This window comes from Hyalella azteca, unplaced genomic scaffold (genome assembly GCF_000764305.2).
Source record: "Hyalella azteca isolate HAZT.00-mixed unplaced genomic scaffold, Hazt_2.0.2 contig16646, whole genome shotgun sequence".
NCBI lineage: Eukaryota > Metazoa > Arthropoda > Malacostraca > Amphipoda > Hyalellidae > Hyalella > Hyalella azteca.
In genome coordinates, this window is record NW_025946460.1 from 144,023 (window position 1) to 161,522 (window position 17,500).

The 17,500-nt window shown below is 36.5% G+C and overlaps 1 protein-coding gene across 1 annotated transcript in view; it reads left to right on the forward strand.

Moving 5' to 3' along the window:
* Window positions 1-523: 523 nt before the first annotated feature.
* The window catches only part of LOC108669195 (chromatin-remodeling ATPase INO80), a 28,735-nt gene continuing 11,758 nt past the window's right edge, over window positions 524-17,500 (forward strand). The window contains exons 1-19 of the mRNA XM_018156498.2: window positions 524-832; window positions 1,945-2,021; window positions 2,326-2,960; window positions 3,638-3,741; window positions 4,621-4,816; window positions 5,462-5,587; window positions 6,709-6,867; window positions 7,538-7,696; window positions 8,176-8,441; window positions 9,026-9,227; window positions 9,671-9,758; window positions 11,119-11,207; window positions 11,561-11,766; window positions 13,124-13,326; window positions 13,929-14,020; window positions 14,614-14,775; window positions 15,855-16,032; window positions 16,263-16,683; window positions 17,131-17,380. Coding sequence (XP_018011987.1) covers window positions 663-832; window positions 1,945-2,021; window positions 2,326-2,960; window positions 3,638-3,741; window positions 4,621-4,816; window positions 5,462-5,587; window positions 6,709-6,867; window positions 7,538-7,696; window positions 8,176-8,441; window positions 9,026-9,227; window positions 9,671-9,758; window positions 11,119-11,207; window positions 11,561-11,766; window positions 13,124-13,326; window positions 13,929-14,020; window positions 14,614-14,775; window positions 15,855-16,032; window positions 16,263-16,683; window positions 17,131-17,380 — 3,783 coding nt within the window. The 5' untranslated portion in view covers window positions 524-662. The remainder of the gene's footprint in view (window positions 833-1,944; window positions 2,022-2,325; window positions 2,961-3,637; window positions 3,742-4,620; window positions 4,817-5,461; window positions 5,588-6,708; window positions 6,868-7,537; window positions 7,697-8,175; window positions 8,442-9,025; window positions 9,228-9,670; window positions 9,759-11,118; window positions 11,208-11,560; window positions 11,767-13,123; window positions 13,327-13,928; window positions 14,021-14,613; window positions 14,776-15,854; window positions 16,033-16,262; window positions 16,684-17,130; window positions 17,381-17,500) is intronic.

A 17,500-nucleotide genomic window follows, 5' to 3' on the forward strand; every position in this document is an offset into this window, starting at 1 on the left:
TAATTTTCGAATATTAAAAAAATTAATTTTTCAATTTTTTTAATATGTAAATTTTTCTTAATATATAATTTTTTTAAAATTATTTATTCTATTAATTGATTCATGCATTGCCTCTGACTTCACACAAGTGTGCAAAATTTCAGATCAATTAGACAGGTAATAGTGTGTCAAATATCAGTTATAAGATTTGTAGCTGACAAATTATTTTTTCAATTTTTTTAATATTGAAATTTTTTTTTAAATTTCTAAAATCATTTATTTTGACATTTGATTCATGCATTGTCTCCAACTTTACACAAGTGTGCAAAATTTCAGATCGATAGGATAAGTAGAAGTGTGTTAAATTTCGATTACAAGATTTGTAGCAGACAAACAAACAAACAAACAACGAGAAGTGAAGTTAAAGAGAAGTGTTGTAAAAATGAGCATCACATGGGTCATCCTTATACTAGTTCAACCATGATTTTAAATTTTCCACCAGTCCGGAATTTGTTGTTTTGTTTATGATGGTCCGGAATGTATTTGGGGATGTTGCCTGTTGCGGCTGTTGTCGTTGGGATGTTCATTTTGTTTCCAATTCAAAGTTTTTAAAATATATTTGTTTCATTGTCGATATTCATTCCCCGAAAGACTTTTCAACCTATCAATAGAAAATTTCCGTCATGGCGAGCCAAAATCATGCATCACAAATTTCTGGATCTGTACAAACACAAACCCAGCTAAGCAATGGTGGAGCATTGGCTGAGCCCATTCATCTTCAAAGCTTGTACAGAAGTCTGAAGCTTGACCCATTCCTGGACTATGTTGAAGACATTATCAGTCAGCCTATAAGGTATTTCAGTTTCATGCCACTGTAAAAATTATAATTGAATTATTTCAGTTTCATGCCACTGTAAAACATAGTGGCAAACCAGAGCTTTTTTAGAATCAGTTCATTTCTAATTTCCTCATTTACTCAAGATTTTAACCAATTTCTTATGTATGATAATGCTGGTATCCAGGATACTTTATTGGTCTACTTATAGGACTCAAAAATGAACTTGAGGGAGAATCTAAAAAACTCTCTGCTTTGCCACTATGCTGTAAAAATTATAATTAAATTATTATTTATTTAATTGAATTATTATTATTCACCCTTTGAATCAACTTCAATCAAGGGCATTCAAGGCCTCAATGAATTAAGTAGATTTTGTTAGTTCCAGTGTGGACCATACCACATACTAAGATTCTGAGCCAAAATTGAATTGTCAATGCCTTGGGTAATTGGGTTCACTTTTTATTCCCAGAAGTCCCTAATTATACCTATTTTCAAGTCATCTAATCAATTATATACTTTACTGAGGCCAGAGGCAAGAGTAGTATTTTACCGCTATCAATGTGGAATATTGGGCTAAATTTTCTTAAAATCCCAGGTAGAAATGTAAGTTTCACAGGTGATTTCCATCTTCCAAGAAGTGCAGGTAATAATAGGCCATTTTTTTCTTATTTTTTTTTACAGTAGAAATTAGGATAAAATCATTGGGCCAGATAAAATTAGCCAGATTCATAGGCATTTTTGCCAAATTTACCTGGGTTTTCTGCCCAATTTTCCAGTTTTTTATAGTTTTACCAAACCAAGCATTAAAGTATAGCACATCCATGATCCACATCTTAGGTTAGGATTGAAGTTTTTCTAATTAATACCTAGATCTTGCAACTCCAAAGTGAAAAATTTTTAGTAAATTTAAATACAATACCCAATCATGCACTTTTGTTAATAATAAGATGGGAGATGCCTATCTCATCTGGTTGGAGTCTTGTGGTTCCAAAAATAGCTAGAAACCAAGCCTGAATGCCTGATTGCAATGCAGTTCAGTTAAAGTAAACTTATCTACATATTTTTGTTGAGAATTGTTTGGTTTTGAGTAAGTTATAATAACTTGGATATGATTTTTTTATTTCCAGCGACTCCGACTCTCTGTCTGAAGACGATGATGACCCTGAAACACAGCTTCTTCGAAAAGAGCTAACATCCCTTGAGAGTGAGTTCAATATGTAATTTCTGATATTTTCACAGCTGATACTATAAGTAATTCTACTGGCTGTAAGCTATTATTTTCTGTGTGTTAATACATAATAAACTCATATCAATTGTTAATTTATTGATTCAATCCCTTAATTCATATGAATTTAATTCTTTTATCCCCCAGTATTACTTGCTTTCCCTATTCCTCTTATTGTATTACTTATTTTCTTGTAATTTTAAAAACAAGTGCAATCTCACACTACCTAAAATTGAAATTAGAAAGCAGTTCATGACTTCTAATGCATTATACAAACTTACAGAAGCTTCCTGCTTGTACAACTTCAGCAGTGTTCAGAAGAAACGTCGATGGGTGTGCGATGCATTGTGCCATTCATCGGATTCAGATTCAGATTCAAATTATTTGGAATCATCAAGTTCTCATTTGTATTCAAGTGCAAAGCGAAGAAAACAAGGTTTTGATTATAAATCTCAACTGTTCGATGACAATGTCCATGTGTTTGGTGAAGTTTCAAGTTGTGAACCTCAGGAGAGAAATATGTTTTTGCCTGGCAGTCTCAGACCTGAGGCTGGTCCACTTAACTTCAATAGCAACAACCAGAGTAATGATATACAAAATAAGGAGTCTGAAAATGATGCAAGCTCAAATGAAGATGCAGAATCATCAGAAAATTCAGATGAAAATACTGATGAGGAAGACGAGGATGATGATGATGACAATGATGACGATGATGATGCCCACAATGATGAAAACAGGAGCATTGAGAAAAATTTCTCACTACGGGATGAAGATGGAATTCCAGGGGAGGGAGGTTGCAGGCCTAAAAGACAGCATAGCTTGTCCCCAGAAGAAAGAAGAGAGATGCGAATAAATGCCATGATAAGAGAGCACCTCATCAGGAAAAGCCATGCTGCCAGTTACTTCTCACAAAAATGGGTACTTTATCTTTCTTAAATTTCACGTGGAAAATCATTTACTTCAATAATGCTTTAATATCAATTGTGATTATAATGCTATTGTTAGAGTGGAACTATTAAATGACTCTAAAATGAGATTTGCTTGTTAAATTCAAATTTAGATGACAAACCCTTAGTTTCCGAGGAATTGCTTGAAACATTAGGTTCATTCAATTTTATTTGGATCATATATATAGCTTCTTGATCTTGTGTGTTTGGCAGTGACTACCTAGTGCTGATGAAGCTTAATGGTGTAAAGTTGGCCAGACATAAAAAGAAGCCAAAATGCATGTTATCAGATGTAGTAGGTAGTATGTATTTCACACATAGCTTTATTTTGTTTGTTCTTCTCAAAATTTCTGCCGTGAAATTTGGCATTTGTGAGATAAATTAGATTAGAGATAATCCTGCAAATCAGTACATAAGATTTTGAGCTCCATGCTTCCTATTTTGGAGAATTTCTTTTTGGTTATGATCTACCAGTACATGCAAAATAATTTCCTTTCCATGTATATCTGTGATTACTAGTTCAATAGCATTATGAGCTAGATCCGTGGTATGATGTGAGAAATATACTATTAATAATGTGGTAGAAAGTATTCGTGTGAGTTATTCATATCACATTATTTTCAAGTTGGATTTTATTCATTTATTCAGAGTGTGAAGGATATGCCATCTGTAGACCCGCTGGTTGAGGACAACCCCTACAAGGGGCGGGGTTTTCTGTACTACGGAGCTGGTCTGTTGTCCAGCGTTGACAGGTCAGCATTTGAAATTCATGATTCCATTGATCTGAATATTGAAAAAAATGTGCAGGTTTGGAAAATATTATGGATTGATAAATTGTTGGGTGCTGCTGCCGGTAGAACTTGATGTTTAAATTTAACCTTATTTACCTTTGAGGTTTTGAAGTATTTTCAGAGCCTTTGAGCCTTTAATACCATGAATTGTGATGACAAGAGGATTTTTGAGCTGTTCTAGTCAAAGCAGGTTACACTTTATTCAGCTGCTGCAAAAATATTCACTTGATTTTTCAGTATTTTTCTGCCAGTCTTCTGTTTTCATTTGTTTTAAAATGAAGCTGATTATTGCAAACTCAAGAAACTCTGAAATTGCTTCAACCTTACTTCTTCAATTGCAACGGCAATTTTGGTTTGTGGGTTAGATCAGGAAGTACAGCAATCTTTTGCATTTATTTGTTTAATTTTCTTCTTCAAATGAAATATCAATAAACTTCAATCATGTGGAATTGACTTGCCAAATTTACTTCCTCAATATGAAGATTTTGATGCCCAATTATCTGATGCAAATGAAATTGACATGTCAGCAATAACTTTAGAAATATTTGCTAGATTTCTTCCTGCTACCAGTAAAATTTATATTTACTGCAATGGATGAAAAGATGTGACAGGCTCAGCCTGAGATTTGTTTGCCAGATATTATGAAACAAATAAAATTAACAGGCAGAACAATCACCTGAGATTTATTTGCTAAATTTTTTTAAGCAAATGAAATTGACAGTTATATCAACACCTGAGATTTACTTGCTAGATTTTTTTAAACAAATAAAATTGATACCGGTATGTATAACAATGATTTGAGATTTATTTGCCAGATTTTCTAAGAAATAATATTGACAGGTATAATGACAATCAGCGGTACTTGGCGTGCTCTCGGAGGGTGCGCAGTTCTGTTGGCAGCAAGGGCAGCCGTGGAGCCTCTAATGGTGCTGCGCCCGTTGGCGGCTCAAAGGTCGACCAGAGAAGACCTGCATCAGGTTCTCTTGTGATGGAGGCCGCGATCAAGGAAGAGGATGATGACACCAACTTTGATCAGGTTTCATTGTCTTATAATATATAACCTTCCCTGGGCACCAGCAGAGGTGCTATATATTGTATAGGTAACCTTCCCTGGGCACCACCAGAGGTTATATATACTTTAATTTTTGTTACCTACCTTTTGTTTCAGGTTTGTTGTTGTTTGTTACTTTTTTGTTGAGTTTTTTTTACTAAATTTTGTTTAAATTTAGTAAAAAATAATTCTATTAATGACTGCTTGTGTTCATTGATGTCCATTTTTTTCGATTTTGAACCCAATTTTTCTCCAATAATATTTTATTTATTAAGGCTTATAGATTAATTATCAGACGATTTATTTAGCTTCATGTCATCAATGCTGTACATAGCAAAGACCTGGTAACTAGAGATACTGTGAGTAGAACATGTCAATTTATAACATTGAAATGTAAGCTATGGTAAGCTTATATTTGTAGGACCTTATTTTGTGTATGAGTTCTACATTACTATTATGTTATTGTGAATCCTGGTGTAAATTATTAACATGCAAACTCGAATAATTGGTAATGAATAGACATGAAAAACTAAGTAATTATTCTATTCTGTCCTAGAAAATACGTCAATTTTTTTTAATTCACTAAAGATTTTGGCTATTCTTGTTTAACTGATCATTTGTTATTGCCAGAACTCTGAGAACTTGCTGGGAATGGACTATGATGGAGAAGAATCTCTTGCGGATGAAGACATCTCTAAGATCAGAACCCGGGCTCCTTATAAGAAAGAGAAGAAAGGAAAAAAACTTGATGCTCAGGTTAGTGATATGTATTTTAAATGGTAAGGAATAAGGATTTGCTTTGGGTTGAAAAAAATAGTCTGTTTAATGATGATACAAATATATTGTAGCAATTAACTTCTAAATTTTATTGGAGTTGGAAAAGTAATTATATATAATAGTAATGGTTAATGGCGTAATTATATTAATGGTTATATTCCTGTGCTTGCAATCATCAAATGATCAAATTTCCCCTATTTTCTAGTATTTCTAGTTTGATAATTTTGCATGGATCTCTAGCATACCTAATATAATTTTTTTAGTCAACAATAAGGTTTTGATGAAATTTCCATCTAGGTTAGGACTGCGGTTTAGGCACTGTAAGGGCACCATTTCCATGCATATCATTCTTGCCTAAAGTTCTGACTCCCACTTGCTTAAATTACGTAGATGTGTTATCAAAGGTGTTAGTAGTTTAATATCAGGATAATGGATTTCCAGTGTAAAGATTATTGTGTTTAGTTTTTGTGTCGTTAGTTATCCTTGACTTGTGTTGTGGTGGATGGTTCCTTCACTTTGAAATAATTGTGATATTTTTACGGTTTTTAATGAAATTTCGCTAATATTACACATTTTTAAATGGGACTCGCTAGAGGTTTCAAAATCATGTGAATATTAGTCACTAGTAAAAAAGTAATGTCGGCATATCTGCTAATGCTGTGCTTAAGTTTTAATACTTCATGCAAAATCACTTGCGTATAATAGTTTGTTTCCTCTGGTTTTGAAATTATTGCAATGCAATATTTGGTACGTACTTCTTGTATAGTATATTATGTACATAAAATAATAGTAATAATATAATCAATAATACATTCAAATATAATTCTAATAGCAAGAACTTTGTTTGGTTGCAGAGGATGCAAAACGCAGCCATTAAGAAGATGCTATAATAGTGTTTAACATACTAGGTACATTATAATAATATGTAAATAATAAATTAACGCACCATGTTATGTCAGGCGCTCGCAATGCGGCAGCCACAAGCTGTGGCTGCTGATGACTCGCAAGGGCCCACTAAGAAGATGCTATAATATTGTTTAACATACTAGGTACATTATAATAATATGTATATAATAAATTAACCCACCACGTTTTGTCAGGCGCTCGCAATGCGGCGTCACAAGCTGTGGCTGCTGATGACACGCAAGGAGGTGGTGCGGTCACAGCGCACGCGGGCTGCGGCTCACAAGGAGATGCTGCACAGCTGTAAGAGGATCGCTACAGCTGCTACCAAGACCTACCGACACAAGGCCTTGCAGGTAGCTTCTCTACACGTGATGCTGTTTGTTTATATACGGTATATAGAATCACGTCTTCTTTTGACACGCAATTGTTGTGCATAGATTTTATTTATAGTATAATCTTTAATCGAGTTCCAAAAATATTTTCATTGCATTTTGTATATATATCAAATTTTTTTGTTCATTTATTTATTCATGTAAAGATTAATGCATTTAAAGAGAATTATAAATTTAAATTATTCAAGCTTATGATACTGTATATGCGTGGTTAATTGCATGTATGATTCAGCTTAAATAAAAATTATTCTCGTTTTGAGACTTGATTAATTTTATCCATCTTATCACCAAGATTGCAGTTTGCATTTAAGAATGTAATAATAAATTCAAAAACAATAATTACGTATGTCAAACTTTCAGCCTTCCATTAATAACAACGTTGAAACTCAACGTGCTTAACAACAGAATTTTTATTCGGCAGCTTTGCTATATCTAACAAATAGTTTTCACTAGTGCATATTATTCATCATATTAAACCAATCACATATCAAAGAATTTTGTAGGGTATATTTAAGCTTGGCTCAGTACTACTTATTACTTGTTGCAGTCCTGCATATTTATTCCATACCTCTAAACTCCTTCAGATTTTACGTTATAAATTTGACACTAAATTGTTTTCCCGTGAATGCAGAGCCAGAAAATTGTGAAGGAGAAAGTGTGGCTACTGAAGCGCCTGAGTCGCAGCATGCAGAACGAGTGGAGAAAGTTTGACCGCATCATCAAAGAGCAAAACAAGCGGGCAGAGAAAGAAGCGGAAGAACAGCGAAAGATGGATAAAGAAATCATGGAGGTAATAGATACTTGACTTTATTTGTATATTTTAGTTAATGCAAACTTAAATTTTTATTGCCAAACTGGAATTATCGAATCTTAACAATTTTTCAAGATTTGCACAGTTACTATTGGCAAAACTCTGACGAGGGAACTTTGTCATACCGTATATGTTTAGTATCGGTGCTTGTTAAAACAGTTTCAAAATTTCAAATTAGTCATAGTATAAAATTTATCGTCAAAAATTATTCGAAATATTGGAGCTTCGCCGACAGAAGTTTCTAGGTTACCATGTACTGAGCATGGTGAGAATTGTATATGTCTCGAGTCAAAAAATAAAGCCGTTTTGCACTTAAAAAAATTGTTGATGTTAAAGGTTATTCAGTTTGAATTACTATATCCAACACCAAACAGTCAACTAATTTAAAATGACTTTTTCTTCATGCCTGCAGCGCAAAGTAAAATTTCGCAATACCTAAAATGAGTTTCGCTGTTCAGGCAAAGCGACAGCAGCGCAAGGTAAACTTCCTCATCACGCTGCCGGAGCTCTACGCGCACTTCATGCGAGACAAAATATCAGGCCGCCCCGACGACGGCACCAGCACGGAAATACTCAAGCAGCTTGAGGACGCCCCTAATGTTGGGGGCTCGACTCCTGCAGAGGGACTTACCCTCGCTGGGGGACCGACTTCGGCTGGGGACCTGACTCCTGCTGCCGCCGCCGCTGCTTCTGCAGTTTCACTGGCTGACGAAGACTACGACTGGTGCGATATCTCAGATTGTTTTTTATTATGTTGTTGGACGACTCAAATGAACTTCGTGCTTCTTCATTTCTTCAAAAAATTTTTGGCTGCTACTGCCGCTTAATTTGCTTGGAAATATCGATTACATTTATATTTTAAGCAGATTTTTTCACGGATTCCAAATAAATATACGGTTTATTGATTTTTTTTTTGCCCCAGTAAGGCTTTCATTTTTCTCTCAGAACTAACGATAATTTAAACAAATAGTATTTTAGTATATAATCTAATATTTTGTTATTATTTATATATTATTTATTATCATTTTTCATATTGTCAAACGATCATGAAATCATGAAAAAAGCAACCATAAAAGTGGTTTAAAATTTTGCACACATCGTTTTCTTGCACGTTCACAACTTTTCCGCACTATATTGTGAAAGCGAACTCCAAAATGTTGAGAAATCGTTCCACCGTAGTGTACAGTGTACAAAAATAATTGTAGCAAAACAAAAACAAAAAACTATCTGAATTTTTGTCTGAAAAAGGCCTGTCACTAATTCTGCACAAATTGTGTTACACTAATCATTCAATGATTGTGTCGACAGTGAAGCCCTGAAGCGACAAGCTCTTCACACGGCACAGGAAGCCGTCCGGTCTCAGCGCTCTCTGATGAGCAAATATGACCAAAGTCGCCAGGGGGGCGGCGGCTCCGGAGAGAAGGAGTTCATGCAGCCTGAAATTTTCATGGGGCAGCTAAAGTCATACCAACTTAAGGGCATGAACTGGATCGCTAATCTTTATTACTTCGTGAGTTTTATTTTTACAATACAGGAGTAAGCTTAATGTTGCTTGTCAACCATATTCATTGTTGGACGTAACCGATAGAGCTTTTAATAAACTTCTATGAGAGTGTCAAATTCTTGGCTTGTGCATTTTTTAGATTAGTAAGTTCTTTAAATTTTAGGAATGATGTAGGCGGACGCTAGCCCATTCTTGGTGCTATCTTCTAGTTTGAGGTCATGTAGACAAATTGACTATTTTTCACAGATTACCCGGTTTGTGGCATTGTTTTCAAATTAAATCTAAATTTGTAAAAACCGTAATGATGATTTGAATAATGAGGAATAAATTATTGCCTGATTTTAAAAATAAATTACAGAAAGTGTTGTGATAGTACTTCTATAAAAATTACAGCAAATGATGCCAGAAATTAAGAGAATTTGTTTATTTAAAATGATTGATTACTTCAGGGCATCAACGGCATCTTGGCAGACGAGATGGGCTTGGGCAAGACGGTCCAGGCGATCGCCTTCCTTGCTCATATTTGCGAGGAGTATGGTGAGCTGATGGTGACATGATGGTGACATGATGGTGACATGATGGTGACATGATGATGACATGATGGTGACATGTTGGTGACATGATGGTGACGTGAGTGTGGTGGGCTGATGGTGACATGAGGGTGGTGAGCTGATGGTGACATGATGGTGACATGATGGTGACATGTTGGCTACATGATGGTGACATGATGGTGACATGTTGGTGACATGATGGTGACATGTTGGTGACATGATGGTGACATGAGTGTGGTGGGCTGATGGTGACACGAGTGTGGTGAGCTGATGGTGACATGATGGTGAGCTGATGGTGACATGATGGTGACATGATGGTGACATGAGTGTGGTGACATGATGGTGACATGAGTGTGGTGACATGATTGTTACATGATGGAGACATGAGTGTGGTGGGATGGTGGTGACATGAGTGTGGGAGGATGGTGGTGACACGAGTGTGGTGAGCTGATGGTGACATGAGTGTGGTGGGATGGTGGTGACATGAGTGTGGGAGGATGGTGGTGACACGAGTGTGGTGACATGATGGTGACATGATGGTGACATGAGTATGGTGGGATGATGGTGACATGAGTGTGGTGGGATGGTGGTGACATGAGTGTGGTGGGATGGTGGTGACACGAGTGTGGTGACATGATGGTGACATGATGGTGACATGAGTATGGTGGGATGATGGTGACATGAGTGTGGTGACATGATGGTGACATGAGTGTGGTGACATGATGGTGACATGAGTGTGGTGACATGATGGTGACATGAGTGTGGTGGGATGGTGGTGACACGAGTGTGGTGGGATGATGGTGACACGAGTGTGGTGGGATGATGGTGACATGAGTGTGGTGGGATGATGGTGACATGATGGTGACATGAGTGTGGTGGGATGATGGTGACATGAGTGTGGTGGGATGATGGTGACATGAGTGTGGTGGGATGATGGTGACAAAAGTATGAACAAATTAAAAGGCGAAGCGAACACTGAGGAGGTACTACCGATAATAATGATGTAATTGAAAATACTACTGAGCAATGGAAATAAATGAAAATATTAATAAAAATTGTATCATATTTGTTTTTTCTTCTGTACAAGGAGTTCCTTGTGAGCGTATTGGGAACTGATGCTCCTAGATGGCGAAAATTTGGAATGAATTTATTAATAGTTTATTTTGAACTGTGAATAAGTGTGTGTATAAGTATAACAACTGTGTGAGAATTAGCATTAAATTAATATTCAAACTCACTTAAGAAGACACTTGAAATTGTAGGCAGTATTAGTTGATAAATTTTATAATAATATGAATGGGATAGGATTTTCAATAGAAATAAATCTATTTTAATTGACTTTACAGACAGCTGGGGCCCTTTTCTCATCGTGACGCCAGCCTCTACCCTACACAACTGGACCGCTGAGATCAACCGCTTCGTGCCGGAGTTCAAGGTTTGTTTTCTTGTTATTTTCTTCAGAATTGTTCTGTACGTAGTTACGTGTGTGACTGTACAACTGTCAACGGTACAACTGTACGTACACTCGAAACGTACTTTGTAAAATTTGAGTTTTTTTACTGTCCTTTTAGTTGATCCCCTGGTCAGAAATGTAAAACATTTTTATTGTCTATTTTACGGTACATTGAATCAATTCATGTTATTCACCCAACTATGTAGATAAATTTTATTAGCTTATATTACGACACATAAAATAATTATTGTTAATGAATATTGTTATTGAATATTGAGTTATTGTTAATAAATAATTATTTTTTAGTTTTAATGTGTTCCTGGTAATTACCGCAGGTGGTGCCGTACTGGGGCACGCCTGAGGAGCGCAAGAGTCTGCGTAAGTTTTTTGACTTGCGTAACTGCGGCGACCGCAAGGCCGCGAGCTTCCATGTGGTCGTCACCAGCTACCACATCGTCATCCAGGACTTCAAATTCCTCAACAGACTCAAGTGGAACTACATGGTCCTTGATGAGGCTCAGGCCATCAAGAGCATCAACAGGTACCATCATGTAAAATGTGCATGGTCCATGATGAGGCACAGGCCATCAAGAGCATCAACAGGTACCATCATGTAAAATGTGCATGGTCCAAAGAGCATCAACAGGTACCATCATGTAAAATGTGCTTGGTCCTTGATGAGGCACAGGCCATCAAGAGCATCAACAGGTACCATCATGTAAAATGTACATGGTCCTTGATGGTAACATGGTACATGGTCCTTGACGAGGCGCAGGCCATCAAGACCATCAACAAGTAACATTATATCGAATATGTTTTCAAATCAAGAGTATTAATTATACAATTAACTCAAATAACTCAAATGTCAATTCACGTGAAAAAAGTTTCGAGCGCGAGCAACATACGATTTTTGGACAAATGGTTCTGTTTTGAAATGCGGAATGAACCAAGATATTTGGCGAAAAAAATCTATAGAAAAACAAAGAGAAGAAATAAGAACGAAGGCTTGCCCTCCAGCACGAACTTCAAATAAATGCTTCGAAAATTTTCACCTATCGATTTGTACTTTTTTGTGATCTGATTTGGGATTCTTGAACTGCCTGATGCACGTAGTAGAAATCAGATGATTTGAAGGATAGCTTATTGTTCAAGATAATATGCGATATGCACTGCAGCAATATCACAAATTACAGACCAAGCGCTCGGACCAATATTGGAAAGTCATGTAATGAACTTATGAAAGTTTATGTTTGGAGGAATGTTTTTTATGTTTTTGGGAGTTTTTTATGTTTTTTAGGAATGTTTTTTATGTTTTGGGGGAAATTTATTCAAGGGGAAATTCTTCGATCAAGGGGAAATTTATTTCTTGAATGAACGAAGCAAAGAAAAATCTCTCTCAGAAAAATGAAGGAGCCAAATTGTCCAATTTGTGACGCTTTCAGCGCGTAGCACCGATACGTTCTTTTGCTAGGTCAAACTGGGTTAGTATGACCCGAAGTAGAACTAGAAGTGCATCGCTATTTTGACAAAGCCTCACTCATCCATCCGAGTGATTGATGCGATGTCTATAAGTAATTCATTCTTAAATAAATAACTAATTATAATGCAGCGTCTCTAATTTATCATTGATAAAATGATTTTTCTGCTGTCAATATTGCTTAGGTAGATTGATTATTAGCGCATTCTCTCATTTATGGAAAAAAGGCGCTATTGTGCTCGCCATGTCAGCCCGTCCGTCTGTCCGTCTGTCCGTCCGTCCGTCTGTCTGTCTGTCCGTCTGTCTGTCTGTCCGTCTGTCTGTCCGTCCGTGACCTCACGTTTTCGTCGACGATAAAATACGCTCTCTGTCACTCACTGCAGTGAGTACTGAGTTATATTATTTTTTGTGTTGTTCTCAGCCAGCGCTGGAAGTTATTACTGGGCTTCAGCTGCCGGAATCGCCTGCTGCTGTCGGGGACGCCCATCCAGAACACCATGGCCGAGCTGTGGGCGCTGCTGCACTTCATTATGCCCGCGCTGTTTGACTCGCACCAGTGGTTCAACGAGTGGTTCAGCAAGGACATCGAGGGCCACGCCGAGAACCGGACTCATGTCGATGAAAGTGCGTTTAGTCACATGCTTTCTCATTAATTATCATTAACACGGGCCGAGAACCGGACTCATGTCGATGAAAGTGCGTTTTGTCACATGCTTTCTCATTAATTTTCATTAACACGGGCCGAGAACCGGACTCATGTCGATGAAAGTGCGTTTAGTCACATGTTACTAATGAGCAAATCTGAGACGAAAGGGCGTTTTGTGACATGCTTTTTCATTAACACGGTCACCTTATATTTGCTAATTAGTGACATGTTACTAATGAAAAAATGTGAGGGGAGGGGGCTTTAACTAAAGTTATTAATGAGAATATTTGAGGTTATTAATGACAATATTTGAGGTGATTGATGAGAATATTTGAGGTGTTTAATGAAAATATTTTTGGTTATGTCAGTAATGAGAATAACGTATTTCAGGCAATGTTAGTAATGAGAAAATCAAAGATATTATTGCTTAGAAAATCTGCGGACATCCCGTTAATGAGAAAATATGAGCGAATATAGGTCATGCAGCACGGATTAAAACCATATTAATGTCAATGAAGGTCTGTTAAAAATTTTTTTTAATTACACTCACAAATTTTTATAATGTGAAATTATTACACAGAACATTTAAACCGACTGCACACCATCCTGAAACCGTTCATGCTTCGGCGCATCAAAACCGAAGTGGAAAACGAGCTTACCGACAAAATTGAGGTGAGAGATTTGCAGCGATCGCCCTTGCACCAGAGGGAAGGAGGTTTGCTCTCTTTCATTTATGTATATTTTTCTGAAATTTTACTGTCAATTCAAAATTCTTTACTATTATATTCGGGATGTTGAATTTTCTTAACTCAGTTAATGCGTCCGCCGAAATTCTGCGCTCGGCGGATGACTTCCCATTTTTTTCTTTTGTATTTTAAATTTTATAATACTAGATCAAATTCTTCAACTTAAAGAATTCATCTACTGTGTTATAAAAAATTGTTTTGCCTATTTCTACTGTGTAATAGATCATGGTTGTGCCTAAATGTGCTGTGTAACAAATCATAGTTCAACCTTATTTTACTGTGTAACAGATCAATGATTGACCTTATTTTTCTGTGTACCAGATCAACGATCAACCTTATTTTACTGTGTACCAGATCAACGATCACCCTTATTTTACTGTGTACCAGATCAACGATCACCCTTATTTTACTGTGTAACAGATCAACGATCACCCTTATTTTACTGTGTACCAGATCAACGATCACCCATATTTTACTATATAACAGATCAACGATCACCCTTATTTTACTATATAACAGATCATGGTGTACTGCCCGCTGACGCTGCGCCAGAAGTTCCTGTACTCTGGCCTTAAGAACAAAATCAGCATCGATGAACTGCTGCACTCAACCTCAGGCTCGGCCACCACCCCCGCCTCCGTCACCAACTCCCTCATGAACCTCGTCATGCAGTTCAGGAAGGTGGGCTACCACAAACGAAATAAGTCTATATTAAGTACATTAAATATTTTAAATATATTACATATTTTTATAGATTAATTTCAATGAGATTAATCTATATTAAATATATTAAATATATTACATAGTTCCTCGGCTACCGCTAATTAAATTAATCTATATTAAGTACATTAAATATTTTAAATATATTGCACATTTTCTCGGCTACCGCAAATGAAATAAGTCTATATTAAGTACAGTGAATATTTTATATATATATTTCATATTTTCAAGTTATGATTTGTTTTCGATATAGTGGAAGTATTTATGTAGTAGATATTTCCGAGTTAGTAAATTGATTGATATATTGACACTTCTTGATATATTAAATATATTTTTTTCGATGAATAGATATTATCAATATAACTTGTTCATTAGAACACGAACTTGAACAATTCCTGGTATAAACATGCTACTTCTTGAAAACTTTAGTCAAAATTTACTGCCTATTTTGAATATAGCGACACATGTTCAATTTTTCAACTGAAGATTAGTGATTGATGTATTTATTTGATGTAACGATCGATGATTTACACTAACTAGACCTATGTTTTTTATCATATGATTATTCATTACACTAACTAGACCTGTGTTTTTTACCGTATATCTATTCAATTACACTAACTAGACCTGTGTTTATACTGTACCGTATATCTATTCAATTACTCTAACTAGACCTAATGTTTTTTACCATGTGTCTATTCAATTACACTGACTATATATATATAAACCTGTCATTTTACCGTATTTCTATTCAATTACAATTACACTAACTAGACCTATGTTTTTTACCGTATGATTATTCAATACTCCAACTAGACCTGTGTTTTTTACCATATGTCTATTCAATTACACTGACTATATATATAGACCTGTGTTTTTTACCGTATTTCTATTCAATTACACCAACTAGACCTGTGTTTTTTTATCGTATTTCTATTCAATTACACCAACTAGACCTATGTTTTTTACTGTATATCTATAAAATTACTGTAAATAAACCTGTATTTTTATGTGTATTTAATATCGGGCATTTGTCTCAGGTCTGCAACCACCCTGAGCTGCTGGAGCGTCGGGAGGTGCAATCTTCCCTCTGGAGCGTCCCTCTCGCAGCCCTCGTGCCCAGGCTGCTCTACCACGTCGCCCTGGACGGGCCGCCCCTCGTGCCTGCCTTCCTATCACCCTTCTGCCCTCACCACGTCCATACGCAGCTATACTCTCGTGCGCTAGTTAATATAAAGAAAATTCATGCTTCTACCTGCTTTATATATTAACATTGACATATGGTTCATTTATACCTATCATGTAGAATCGCACTCAAGAAATTTTCCGTCATAATTAATGTCATCAAGATTACAAGATTACAGATTAATTTCTCTAGATTACAAGATAAGATTACAAGATTAATATTTTTACAAGATTAATTTCTCCATAATATTTACCCACCACAGGTGATGCGGCCAGTAACCAGGATGGTGGTGCGGTATGGTTAACTAGTTGGTGGTTCGCTGCGCTGTGTGGTGTGAGTGTTGCAGAGGCTTGTCTACTATTGGTTGGTGATGTTGTAACCACATGGCGGCTGCTGCATCACTACCATCACCACACACTCCATATCTCTCATCACATGCAACGATGGCATGCTTCATCACACCATTCGCTCTCAGATGGAAACTGTTCATATTTGTCGTCTGGAAGTTCTTCTTCTGCAAGGAAATCATTTTTAAATAACGGGTCTCTCATACTCCCCGGCCATGACATGAGTGGTGACGTGTTGCGGTCGCTCGTCTTCTGTACACACACGTCGCCCTTCTATGCCTTCGTCGACCACGTCGTCAGGAGCGTGCCTGAAACGTCCGCGCACCGACTCATGAGGTATGCTTTATGCTGCTTTTGCATTCTAATTCGTTATCTATTTCTTATCTCGGTTATAATTTTATTATTATTTATTGTATTGTAGTTATAATTGTAATAAATTATTGTTACGCATTTATTATGTGTATCTTATGAAATGGACGATCGTTCATTGATTTTTTGGTCAGAAGTTGAAAAGTCTAAGGAAAAGTTGCATTTTATTTAATAACAACATATATCTTCCAAGGAGAATTACATGAGTATTGTTAAAGAAAAAAATAGCCGTAACACTTGTTGTTGATCAGTCTTAGCTATATGAAATTAGCTGCCTCGTCACCTATAGCATTAAACGTTTTTGTTTTAATATGCATTAAATGTAATGCCATATTATAATATATAGTATGCCATAAATACTGTGAATGGTGTTATTAAGATATAGCAAATGCTAAATGTTCTCTTTGTCCACAGACTAAACAAGCGCAACAAGCCTCGAATAGAAGAAGTTAGCAGCGGCGTCGCTGGGAAATTAGAACCTGAAGACGATATCTCGTCTCGCCTTGATGCCTCAGGAAGCCTGCCTTCCCGGAGCAAAGATACGTCGTCTGTGGCCTCATCGCCTGTGGCCTCATCGTCTGTGGCCTCCCAGTCCTCGAACTCGCCCACAAAATCCGCGGTTTCTTCGCCGAAAAAATCCCCGAGGTTAAAATCGCCATCCAAGGTTAGCGAATTGCAATGTGACTTTGAAAAAATTGTACAAAATATGGTGTGTTCTTAAGTTTAATGGGATGCTTATTGTCATTTCTGTTTAAGGCAAGCATAACCTTGAACAGGCAGTTGA